This window comes from Chiloscyllium punctatum, chromosome 23 (assembly GCF_047496795.1).
Source record: "Chiloscyllium punctatum isolate Juve2018m chromosome 23, sChiPun1.3, whole genome shotgun sequence".
NCBI classification, from domain to species: Eukaryota; Metazoa; Chordata; class Chondrichthyes; order Orectolobiformes; family Hemiscylliidae; genus Chiloscyllium; species Chiloscyllium punctatum.
Window position 1 is genome coordinate 61,567,147 of NC_092761.1, and position 13,217 is coordinate 61,580,363.

The 13,217-nt window shown below is 42.4% G+C and overlaps 1 protein-coding gene across 24 annotated transcripts in view; it reads left to right on the forward strand.

The window, feature by feature from the left end:
• Positions 1–5,572, forward strand: part of pknox2 (pbx/knotted 1 homeobox 2) — a 462,769-nt gene extending 457,197 nt beyond the window's left edge. For all 24 annotated transcript variants that reach the window (XM_072593094.1, XM_072593109.1, XM_072593097.1 and 21 more), the window contains 2 exons: positions 4,104–4,279; positions 4,947–5,572. In XM_072593094.1, the coding sequence (XP_072449195.1) occupies positions 4,104–4,279; positions 4,947–5,173 (403 nt within the window). In that variant the 3' untranslated portion in view covers positions 5,174–5,572. The remainder of the gene's footprint in view (positions 1–4,103; positions 4,280–4,946) is intronic.
• Positions 5,573–13,217: the final 7,645 nt, after the last annotated feature.

Sequence of the window (13,217 nt, forward strand, 5' to 3'; positions counted from 1 at the left end):
CTCACTTTATCTGTTCCACCTTTGGTTATTGAGCTTTCAGCCTCATAACTCCCAGACTCAGAAATTCTATTTCTAAATCTCTTCATCTCTCTCACTTCCTTTAAGATACACCTTACAATCTACTGCTTTGACCTAGCTTTGGCTCCTAATACCTCCTCCAATAGATTGGCATCAACTTTCATTATCCGATAAAGCTCCTATGAACAGTGGCTCAATTTGCCACTTTTAAAATGATCCTTCTTCCCAGGCTCTCAGCCTGAAGACAGGTCTTTGACAATTATTTGCTGAACTGTAGCAAAGTGCCGTATTTCTTTTTATTATTGGGTAGGATGTGATTGCAGACTTAGGGACAGGGATCAAGCCCTGTGCTGTCGGCTTTAATCTGATTTAGAGATGCCGGTGTTGGACGGGGGTGTGCAAAGTTAAAAATCACACAACATGAGGTTATAGTCCAATAGGTTTAGTTGGAAGGAGCACTGCTCCTTCAGGTGGCTGTGGGGTATAAGATCGCAGGACACAGAATTTATAGCAAACGTTTACAGTGTGATGTAACTGAAATTATATACTGAAAAAGACCTGGATTGTTTGCTGAGTCTCTCATCTTTTAGAATAGGCATATTGGTTTCAGTTCTTTCATATGTAAATTCCAGAGCTTTCTCAAAGTTACATTCTCAAGTGAACTTTAACAATAGGTGCCATGTCGGCCCAGATAATGCGTTGAAGTTGTGAGGTGCCCTGTGTGAGGCTGTCTGTGCCCCAATGTTCAAGCTGATTCTAATCTAAAAAAGGGATTTACAGAATCTTACATGGACTCATGCAGTTTTTGAGCAAAGTAAAATGTAATTCTGCAACTACAAATTCACATAATATTTCTGTAAATCCCTTTTTTAGATTAGAATCAGTCTGAACATTGGGGCACAGACAGCCTCACACAGTCCACCAGCACAGCTCCCAAGATCCAATAGCTTTCAGGAATGGGCTATTTGACAACATTAGGCTGGGCTGCTCATCTTGGCCACAGCCACTGGGCACTGCCCTATGTCTTCCATCAGATATGATTCCAGACTTTCAGCAATGTAGTTGATTCTCTACTGCCCATTTGGGAGAGACAGTAAGTGCTGGCCTATCCAGTGATACCCACGTCTTATGAGCAAAAAGAAAATGAAAATCGAGAGAAAGGATCACCATCTTTCACAAATCAGATGACAACCCCTTCAGACTGGCATCCCCTACACATTTGCATCTGATGACGATCACCACTGAATGTTGGGTTCCCCAAATAGTTCTTTTACCCCCATCCATCCACCATGCAAAATGATGCAAAAGCTGTCAATCCCACTCCTCCTTCCCCCCAGCCCCCATTCCATTATGTCTCTAAGATAAATATACCTTTCAGACACCTGCTTATGATATCATCCCGGTATCATGGTATGGGACTTGAGAGTGTAAATGTCTCCGTTCCCAATCCACTGAGTCCACATACAGCATGATATGCTGAGGGGAACATGCTATAGTTCATGACTATATTGCTCAGTACTAGCCCAGCCACATAATATATGCAGAAACCGTGATAAATATCTGTTGATTTTTTTTTCAGTACTGCATGATTCATGCCTTTCTTGCTCTTATGCTGTGGAAGCTAACATAAGCGGCACGGTGGCACAGTGGTTAGCACTGCTGCCTCACAGCGCCAGAGACCCGCGCTCAATTCCTGCCTCAGGTGACTGTCTGTGTGTAGTTTGCACATTCTCCTCGTATCTGCGTGGGTTTCCTCTGGGTCCTCCAGTTTCCTCCCACAGTCCAAAAATGTGTAGGTTAGGTGAATTGGCCATGCTAAATTGCCCGTAGTGTTAGGTGAAGGGGTAAATGTAGGGGAATGGGTCTGGGTGGGTTGCTCTTCGGAGGGTCGGTGTGGACTGGTTGGGCCAAAGGGCCTGTTTCCACACTCTAAATAACCTAATCTAAAGATAAAAAGCTATCAGAGCAGGACTTATACACTTCATGATAAGGCCCTGGGTAGTGTTGCTGAACAAAGAGACCTTGGAGTGCAGGTTCATAGTTCCTTGAAAGTAGAGTAGCAGGTAAATAGGACAGTGAAGAAGGTGTTTGGTATGCTTTCCTTTATTGATCAGAGTATTGAGTATAGGAGATGGGAGGTCATGTTGCAGCTGTTCAGGATAGGTTGGGCCACTGTTGGAATATCGCATGCAATCTGGTCTCCTTCCTAGCAGAAGGGTATTGTGAAACTTGAAAGGGCTTAGAAAGGATTTAGAAGGTTGTTGTCAGGGTTGGAGGATTTGAGTTATCAGGAGAGGCTGAATAGGCTGGGGCTGTTTTCCCTGGAGCATTGGAGGTGCCAGAGGAAGTGGGGTGGAGGCTAGTACAATTATTGCATTTAAAAGGCATCTGGATGGGTATATGAATAGGAAGGGTTTAGACGGATATGGGCCGGGTGCTAGCAAATGGGACTAGATTAGGTTAGGATATCTGGTTGGCATGGACGAGTTGGACTGAAGGGTCTGTTTCCATGCTGTACATCTCTATGACTCTATGACGTTTTGTCTACGGCACATCGTGAGGGCGGATTAGATTAAGGATAACAATGATGGTCATTTAAAATAAACCAACTCTCAGATCCCACAAATCACATTGCCCCCTAAAAAGGAAGGTAATGAGTCAGCAGCAGGATTCCCCTTGCCTTTAAGTTATCAAGTTTCACATGGTCATATGAGTTGATGAAAAATGACAAACCTACTATTGCAATGCTGACACTAACTCATTCATTTCAAAAGTGTTTGTAGAGTACCAGTAATTAACCAGCTCACCATCATGTGAAATGAATTCCGTGATGTGGAGGTGCCGGTGTTGGACTGGGATAGACAGAGTCAGAAGTCACAAGATACCAGGTTACAGTCGAACAGGTTTGTTTAAAATCACAAGCTTTCGGAGCACTGTCCCATCACCTGACGAAGGAGCAGTGCTCCAAAAGCTTTGTGATTTCAAATAAACCTGTTGGACTCTAACCTGATGTCATGTGATTTCTGAAGTTAATTCCATGATCAGTCCTGGCAGGAGAGGTCAGCATTCAATGGGAGAATGTGACTTAGAAAGTTTCCCGCTGTGTGCACCTGGAAGATTGCAGAATCCCAGAGGAAGATCTATCAGAGTGGGACATATCTCTGATGCCAGCCTTCAAGAAGCAACTCCTTTAAACCTGTTCTTGTAATGTGGGTAGAACGGGCACAGTCACATCAATGCGAAAGTGAGGACTGGAGATTAGAGTCAAGGTTAGAGTGGTGCTGGGGAAGGCACAGCAGGTCAGGCAGCATCCAAGGAGCAGGAAAATCAACGTTTTGGCAGGAGCTTGAAACATCGATGATGCTGCCTGAGCTTCTGTGCCTTCCCCAGCACCACTCTAACCTTGACAGTCACATCTGTGGTCCATTGCTTCCTACCCTCAGCAGGTTCTGATGGGCTTCCTTCTTGAAGATTGTTCTTTTCCTTTGCTCTCAGGGTGTGACAACCACCTGATGAAGGAGCGGCGCTCCGAAAGCTAGTGCTTCCAATTAAACCTGTTGGACTATAACCTGGTGTGGTGTGATTTTTAACTTTGTACACCCCAGTCCAACACCGGCATCTCCAAATCATAAACTAAGGAGGATATAGACAGATTTATAATTAGTAATAGGGTAAAGGGTTCTGCAGTGTGTGCAGGAAAGTGAAGCTGAGGACAAGATGAGATCAACCATGATTGTGTTAAGTGGCAGAACAAGCCCAAGGGATTGAATTGCTTTCTCTTGCCCTCAGTTCTTTTGTTCTTATGCTGGTGATGCAATCCCACATCACTTTTAGGTTGAAAATTCCAATATTCTGGAATGCTAATGATAAGGAAGTGGGTGATATATTCTGTCAAGATAGGGTGTGTAGCTTGAAGAACATGGAATTTCTGTGATATTGCATCATTTGTCGTTCTTACTGATTGAGATCCTGAGGCTGCGAGCTGCAGTTCCAAGGACATCATTGGTCTGAAACAAAGCCATTGCCCGTGAGGAGGGACACCCTTTAGCTCAAGTTTGATTTAACCCCATCCTGTCTCCTGCCAGGTTTATCAATGCCAGGCGACGTATCCTCCAGCCAATGCTTGATGCCAGTAATCCTGACCCTGCTCCTAAAGCCAAGAAAATCAAATCCCAACACCGGCCAACTCAGCGCTTCTGGCCAGATTCTATCGCAGCCGGAGTACTCCAGCAGCAAGGAGGGAATCCCAGCAACCCAGACAGTAAGTGTGCATTGACTACATACATCAGAGTCTACCACACAGTGAGCCTCAATGTTTCAGTGCCTGCAGCCTCGGGAATCAGTGTGTGTCTTCACTGTTTTTCTCTCTCCCTCACTGTCTCTTGCTCCCCCCTCTCTCCTCTGCCACTTTCTCTTTGACATCAGTCTCTCACTTTCCTTTCGGTTTATATCTTCTCCATTTGCTTTCAACCCCCTCACTTTGGTATATCTCCATCTCCTGTCTTTCCATCTCCCACGAACAATCTCACTTTACATTCCCTCCATGCTTTCTCTCTTTCTTTGTCTTCCAATCTCCCTGTCTCTTTCTCCCCTTCTTTTTACCTCCCCCGCTCTCTTTCCACCAAATCCCATTTCACCCACTTCCTGTATTACTCTTTGTTTTCCCCACATTCTCTCTCTCTCTCTTTTCTTCCTTTCTTTCTTCCTTTCTTTCTTTCTCTCTTTCTTTCTCTCTTTCTTTCTCTCTTTCTTTCTCTCTCTCTCTCTCTTTCTCTCTCTCTTTCTCTCTCTCTTTCTCTCTTTCTCTCTTTCTCTCTTTCTTTCTTTCTCTCTTTCTTTCTTTCTCTCTTTCTTTCTCTCTTTCGTTCTTTCTCTCACTTTCTCTCCCTCGTATTAATCTAAGTGATAACGGACCCTTTTCCTTTCAGGCACTATGACTGCGGCCATAGACAGTCTCCAGTCACTCTCCTCTGACACTGCCACCCTCGCCATGCAGCAGGCCATGATGGCTGGCCATGCAGGCGATGACTCGTTGGATGGAACCGATGAGGAGGAGATTGAAGAGGAGGAAGAGGATGAGGACGATGACAACGGGGAACTGCAGACGACCAATGTTAATGACCTGGGCCTGGACAATAGTGACTCTCTCGACTAACTGCTCTGCTTGCACACACAGGAGACAAAGGAAAAAAAAAGTTGACCAGTGTGCGGACGTTTTTTTAAAAAAAAAGAAAGACTCTTCTCTATGAACAAGTCACATCAAGACGACAGTCATAAAAATGAAGGCCCCCGTGTCTAGAATCTATTTTGTGATTTATTCGGTATTAATGAATGTTATTGTGAATGTATCCTTCATTTTTTTTTCAACATTTGTTTTACATTTGTATTTTTTACTTGGCTGGTGTGGTTGTCTCCACAGCCCTCGATACTCCTGGCTTCACATTTGGTTTGAGGCGTTTCCTAACACTAAGGAGAGAGGGGCGAAACGGTGAGACTGTGTCCATCATGTTCTCACCCTGGCTTTCCAACCAAAATAAATATTGATTGAAAAAGGGCAGATGCTGTTTGTTTCACGGGTCACTCCTTTCCCCACTTGGCCGCCAGTACCTGATGGACCTCAATTTGAATTGGAGACTGGGTTAGCAGCAAAGAGCTGACAAGGCTGGTTGAGTTCTTTCCAAGCTCTTCAGTTACATGGCCTCCCTCCTCTTCCTGCTGCTCTCCCCAGCCAAGCCCTTTTTTTTTGCCCTGTTTTATACATTTTAGTTATAAAAAGAATATTTTAAAAAAGCACTATCTTTGAATGCCCCCTTGATTCTTATCCTGGTTGGTGTTTGCTACTCTGACCCGAGGTTTGATGTTTGGAGTCTCTAGCGTAATATGAGGGAGGGGGATTGGGGTGTTGGTAACCTTGCGCAGCAACCTACAGACTGATTGATTTGTTTTGAAACTATGAAGCTTTTACTATTACCTTGATGTTAATCAATGGTGCCAGATCTTGATATATCCTGGAACTGCCCTTTGCCTGGTTTCTAACCAGGCACTCCAGTCTTTGATTAGCTCTCCAGAAATTTATCAAATATAAATCAAACACTAAAATATACTGTTTTCTAGAGGTGAAATTGAAGCTTTTTCTTTTCCACTCGATATTTTCTGCGTTCGACAGGAGAATGACCTGTCTTGCTGGGTTCTGAAGAAATCACTTCCACTGTGATTGTGATAATATGCTTAATCATTTCCTGTTCCCATGTTGTACAAGTTTGAAGGAGTTATGCCTGTATGATTTGGCACTTCCTTGCTTCTTGTTTCCCTCAGGACTAGAAGGGATTAAAAAGGCCTTTATTGTCAAATTTATTTCAGATTAATACAGCCTACTAGTATCTGAATCATAAGGTAGCACTCGCAGACCCATATTTAATACCATTAAGGCCAAGTAGCACTCAAGCATTTCATGATTGACCCTCAAAGGACCACAAAATAGGAGGAGCATATTCAGCCTTTGTTCCATGGTCATCTGGAGTGTTATCAAAAAGGATTTGTGTTTTAAGATACCTGGTCAAGGCAAGGTTCAACTTGCTGCTGTGAGTTTGCCCTCCAGCAGAATATTTTGACTGATGCAGAAATGCTTGTGTTATCTCTTGTAACATAAGGAACCAGATGTGGATAAATACTACAATAATTAATTGTAATTACAATAATTACTACAATAATTAATTTATATCATTAATCTCAACCTATTTTTATGTACAAATACCATATTCCTCAGATGCATAAGTGCCTGGGCTGTTAGCTTGCAACAAGGAAGTATGCTTCTAATAGAAGGTCATGTTTCCAGTGATCTCAGGTCAGGTGGAGTATGACATCTTCATAACTCTCAGGTCACATGCTATGATCCAGTGATGGTTTCATGAGCAGGACTCTTCATGGTACACTGACAAACTGATTGTGAGACATAATTCACTGTCCCCTATTATCCAGAGATAAAAGCACATCCCAAACAGATACACATAGTTGGACAAAAGCATGTGATGACAATTCAAGCAAGTAAAACCGATTTATAGGACTAGTATTTCAGCCATCAGTAATGCGTTGGACGTTTGACAATGTACCCTGATCTGGTGATTGTATACCCACCTGGAAAGGTATGCATTGCTCTCTGCTGAACATGCTTAACAATTTGACTGGCAGTCTGCTGATTGCTGTCACTCAACATCACTACATAATCAAAATATTTGGAGTATTCATTCTCACTCTCTTTGTACATGATTGGTGTGTCCTGTGTTGCTGTGAGTCGCTTTCTGCTCCTTTGCAATGTAGCAGCATTTTACTTTGTATGTTCTGGAATGACCTAGATTGGTTGCATGGTTTAGAAATCTTTGTTTGCATCCAAATATTTGTACCTCTTAACTCCGACTGTGCATCCAGTGCACAGTTTCGTTGGTTCCCTGTTCGCTGGCTGGTCATGTATCTCTCATTCTCCTCTGTCATTGAAGTAGAATGTCCTGTATTTTGATTACACAAGTGGTTGCTGGACAAGGCTGTGACTTGATAGCTGCACATAAATTGCGCTGGGATTGATAATCCATCCTCCTTTGGTTTTGTACAAAAATATCATCTTGTTTTGTGCTCAACCCAATTTGATAGTCTATACCATATGCTCTGCTAGACCGTTCAAGTGTGGGTAGTGGGGATAATGTCAAATGGGTCACTCCCCATTTAGTGCACATGTCCTGAAACAGTCTGCAGTTATCCCCATAGAAATCTTTTCTGGATTTTGCTGATCATTTACAGAAAGAACAGATATATTGATTCTGCAAAGCCCTTTCTGTACACATGTCCTGACAAGTTTGCAGTTACCCCTGTAGGACCATTTGATGCAGGATTCAAATAAACTGAAGATGGAGCCCATCGTGTCAGTGATGGTAATGCTTGTTGTGTTGCTAAGACATTGAACAATATCAAGAAATCCTTCTCAAGGATGTAATCTCTCTTGTGCATTGTCAATATCTCCATTGCTGCTTTCATCCAAGGGACAGATGGAAGAACATGTCGATGTTGAGGCTCCCTCTGCTGCTGGGGTCGATCCACTCGGCTATGCCTCTCAACTATGCCCATCATTAAATATTCTGCTTCTGCAATGGACAGATTGATGTGCTACCAATCTTGTGTGTTCAATACCCGTGTGTGCAGGTTTGACATGTATATAATATTTTGATGTAATGTTTTTAGTGTTAGGATTTGTTTGCCTTTGAAAATATCTTGTGATAGACCAAGTTCATCTTTGGCTCTTGCTAATTTTTTTAAAAAATGGTATGAAAACTCAATGTCCTAACCAGCTCGGTATGATTTTCACCAGAGTTTCCACACTGGTGGAATGTGGTGTCAGCAACTACCGAAGAATCCCCCACTGCCGAGAGGAAGAATGCCTCATCTTCCACTTTGGGACCCTCCAACTACATAGGATTAATGTGGATTTCACCAGTTTTCTCAATTTCCCTCCCCCCACCTTATTCCAGATCCAACCTACCAATTCGGCACCACCCTCTTGACTTGGCTTACCTGTCCATCTTCTTCCCACCTTCCTTCACACCTATCCGCTCCACCCTCCTCTCCAACCTATCACCTTCACCCCCACCTTCATCTACCTATAACACTCTCAGCTACCTCCCCCTTCCCATTTATCTCTGAGCCCCCTTGGCCCACAAGCCTTATTCCTGATGAAGAGCTTATGCCTGAAACGTTGATTGTCCTGCTCAGTGGATGCTGCCTGACCTGTGCCTTTCCAGCACCACACACTCAACCCTTGCTAATTTTGCAACAATGGTTGTGGCCAAAGTGTAACAAATTAACTTCGAGAACATCTTCAACTTGTTAATCAACTCATTAAAAGTGAAGATCAAGAGAAATATCTTGGTCTTTGTGTAGTTTGGGTATTCCAACTAAGCATGTCAGACATAATCATCTTGGTATCTGTCTTATATCTCACTTCAAGACCATTATTCTTGCAAATCATTGGCTGATTTCATTCTGTCACATTTGTTCTGTTACAGGGATGTGATTTGAACCTTGCGAATTCTGACTATGTTGAGAACTGTGTTCACTGTCAGTCCTGCTGTTGCTGAACTGGTGGTATCTAGCAGGTAGATGATTTTGGGAAGCTGACCTGAACTTACCTATTGGTGCTGCAGTGTGATTTTGCCAATGCACAGAATTAATGATCCACCATATCTTGTGGGATAACCTCTTGCATGTTGTACCATGGAGTGCATATCTTTCAGGGTGCATAGTGCGAACATGTGGCCACATGCTCCCATGTCAATTTTAGCTTTTGGTGTGTGTCATATCCTACCTTTTTGCAGTGTATGATATTTATAGTTATGAAAACTTCTGATCACCGTATGTTGTTGGCAAGGTCAGTGGAGTTATCCATATTGAAAACTTGGTCTTCTGAATTTGCCCTTCAATTGGTCAACTCTAATCCTCTTTGTGTTTCTGCACACTCTTAAAACTTCACTTGCAAGTGTTGGTCATCTGCCGTCTAGTTGGTCATCTGTGTTTTGTTCTGGGATCTGACTTGACCTTAGGAACCAGATTTCCTGAATAGACCTGAATGGTCTCTTGACACCCGTGCTTTGCGGATATTAAGAGAAACTAGATAGGTGTTGGGTAGCTGCAACACATCACGTGTATTACAGACTTTATTTGTTTGGGAAACTTTGACCATAAAACCTGTAACTGTAACTAAAACCTAAAACCTAAAACCTGTAACTGTTGGCCTGCCATGATGATTTCATTCTTCTGTCCATGCTCAAATAACACATCGATTGTATGACCCTCTTCGTTGACCTCAAATCCTTCCAAAGGCTTTAATTGGTGTAAAGACAATAGTTAACTTAATGCAGTTCCACTGGCAAATTCACACTTATGTCCGTTTTGTGGCCTATTTTGCCAAACTAGTCAGGGCTATTATCTGTATGAAGTACATTGGAGTCTATTAACCATGAAGTTAATTGTTATTTTGAGCTGGTCTTTGAGAACCTTCCAGATCTTTTCTCGATTTTACTGATCATTCAAGGAAAGAACAGATATATTGATTCTGCAAAGCCCTTTCTTACCAAAGGATAAAGAGCTCCTTTCTCAGCATTGACTATTGCTTAAAGAGGCCTGCATTTGTCTTTTGATAAGAGTGCATTGAGTGCACAGTCCATAATGAGGTTTCTGCCATTCATGATTTTGTCATTAAAAAAATTGGACTGTTGCACCTTAAGCTGTTTGCCTTTGCCTTTGTGTCAATGTAGGTTAGAAATTGCTCTTTCCTTAAGGACACAAGGTTTACTGGTAAACTCTCACTTACATAACAACTATCAGCAATAGCTTCCAGCTTTTCTATTGCACTTCACTGGCTATGTGTTACCAGCTCAGAGTTTTTTTATTTTTTTCTTTCAGTTATGGCTATCTTAGAATTTTACTTTATCTTGAAAAATCTTGTATTCTAGTCAGCTTTGTTTTTGATGGCCAATGTCCAATCTACAGATTGCTACAGCTCACAGAAACTGATACTGGAAAGGAAGGACACACACCCTCTGTTCACATTCTCTGGATTTTAATTAGTTTTCCAAATATTTGCCACCAAGACAATTGAAGTCTTTTCTAGACTGCAACCATGTTGTGAGTTTCCCCTCCAACATGACATTTTACCTGATGTGGCAAAGTTTATATTCTCTCTTGTAACATAACAAACTGGTCCTGGATATTGTGCTATTAAATAATGCAATAGATATTCGTTACTACAAAGTATTAATTACCAATGCCACGTTCCTCTGTCACCTAAGTGTCTGCGCTAATATTAAGCCATTAACAATAGAGAAGCATGCGTCAGTAGAATGCCATGCCACAAGTGATCTGAAATCAGATGGGATATGAGATCTTTATATTCTCAAGTCACATGTATTATTGAGATTATGAGCAGGTCCGTTAAAGGTGTTCAGACAAATTGGTATCCAGACTTTATATAACATAGTCATCATTTCTGTATGTTGTATCCCTCAGAATCATGGTCACTTCAGCCTAGTTGCCAAATTGTATCTGGTTTTTATCGAGATAAGTTTCTATATTTCTCCATACTTGTGGGGTATTTCATGTAATGTTAAGTTGCCCGTGTACCTCATAAGCTGCAACTCTTGGGCATCCTGATGGCCAGGGCCATCAGTTGGCTAGGACCAATCTGCCCAGGGTGGTGAGGAAGAGGGAGATGTTATGTTGAAAACTGGAAAAGCCTTTTGCTACTTGGCTGCCAAAGATATTGCTGTTGAAATAGATTGTCCATTTTTGGTTGTTACAATGAGCTCTGTTAGGGATTCTAACACATTGGGAATCTTTTTCTCTCCCGTTTATGAATTTTGTTTGTGGAATATGGGCATTGCTGGCTGTTCCAGTATTTATTGTGCGTCCCTACTTGCCCTCAAGATGACAGTGGTGACCTGCCTTCTTAAATGACTGCAGTCCACGTGGTTCACGCAATGACCCTCACATTCTCTCACTTAACATTTGCCTTTAAAGACTGTTCCATTTGAATTTACATTGCTGCTGTACAATTTTCCATGTTGTGTAGCCATTGTCAGTGTTCCTGCCTCAAAATCTGGATCATTGCCACTAATTCCAGTGGTGAAGAAGGGCTTCATCCCCCTTCTCCCCCTCCTGATGCTGCCTGGCTTGCTGTGTTCTTCCAGCCTCCTGCCTGTCTACACTAATTCCATAGGAACAGGAAGAGGCCATTCAGCTCTTTGACAGAATGACAGAACGCAAACAGATTATGACTGATTTCTTTCTTAATTTATCCGGCCTTATAAATTTTCTTTGATAATCGGACTTAAATTAAGTGAACACACCAGTTGATCAACTATTCTCAGTGGGGAGAGTTCCAGGTTGCTTTCTGACATCTCCTTTGAATGGAGTTGCTCTTTAGATTTTGCTCCCTTCTGGACACTTCCACCAGGGAACGGAACCTCTCTATCTGTTCCAGAAATTCAGAGACTTGTACAGCATAGAAAGCGATCCTTTGGTCCAACTCATCCATGCAGACCAGATATCCTAAATTAATTTAGTCCGATTTGGCCACGCCTTGCCCCAAAACCCTCCAAACCCTTCCTATTCATATACCCATCCAGATGCCTTTTAAATGTTGTCATTGTACCAGCATCCACCACTTTCTCCGGCAGCTCATTCCATACACGCACCACCCTCTGTGTGAAAAGGTTGCCTCTTAAAAAGCTGCCCTTTAGGTCCCTTTTAAACCTTTCCCCTCTCACTTTAAACTGAAGCCCTCTAGTTTTGGACTCCTCCCCCCCTCCCCCACCACCCCTCCCCCCAGGGAGAAGACCTTAGCTGTTCACCGTATCCATGTTCCTTATGATTTTATAAACTTCTCAGCCTCCGACTCCAGGGAAAAAAGCCCCAGTCATCTTTAAAAATGTAATGCGATATCCCTTCATACTCTATACGATGCCTATCATCCTAATGTAAACCTTTCTGCCACGGTATTAGTCTGGTGAATCTACACTATGCCTGCTCCAATATCAATGTCTCCTCCCTGAACTGTTTTTGATTACCTTTAGTACCTGAGTACCCAAAGCCCTGCACAGATCCTGCTCTTACTCTATTTTGAAAATATTCCAGTTTATTTCTGTCTGATTCAAATTGTATCGCCTCACATGTTTACACATTTAACTCCCAACTGTCATTTCTCGTAAGTGAACAATCCAATCCAGTGTGTGTGTGTGTGTTAGTATCCTATCCCCAGTCTACTGAGATACCAACAGTTTAGTATACTGCTGCTTCAGTTTGAATCAAAATGTTCATAACATTAGCATCTTGTTCAAACACAGGATGAGATCTGACCTGCAATCAGTCCGTCACAATAACTTCTCTGTTTCATCTCCATAAGATTCTCTGCCTCTTCCATTGCATCACATCCTTGAGTGGGTTTTGTTATCTCCCCTAATGTGCTGTCTGGCTCAGCATCCATTTCTGTCAGTTTATGCCATTAGGGATGTTTGTATTTTGTTAAAAGTGCATTTTTGGTCGTCATACCCTGGTTTGCAAGAGACATGGAAAATAGCTTCTCGATGCATCTTCACTGCTTTGTAATTGATATGGTTCTTCAGCATTTCGTGCATTCGCTCTGCAAAGGTTTGGAATCG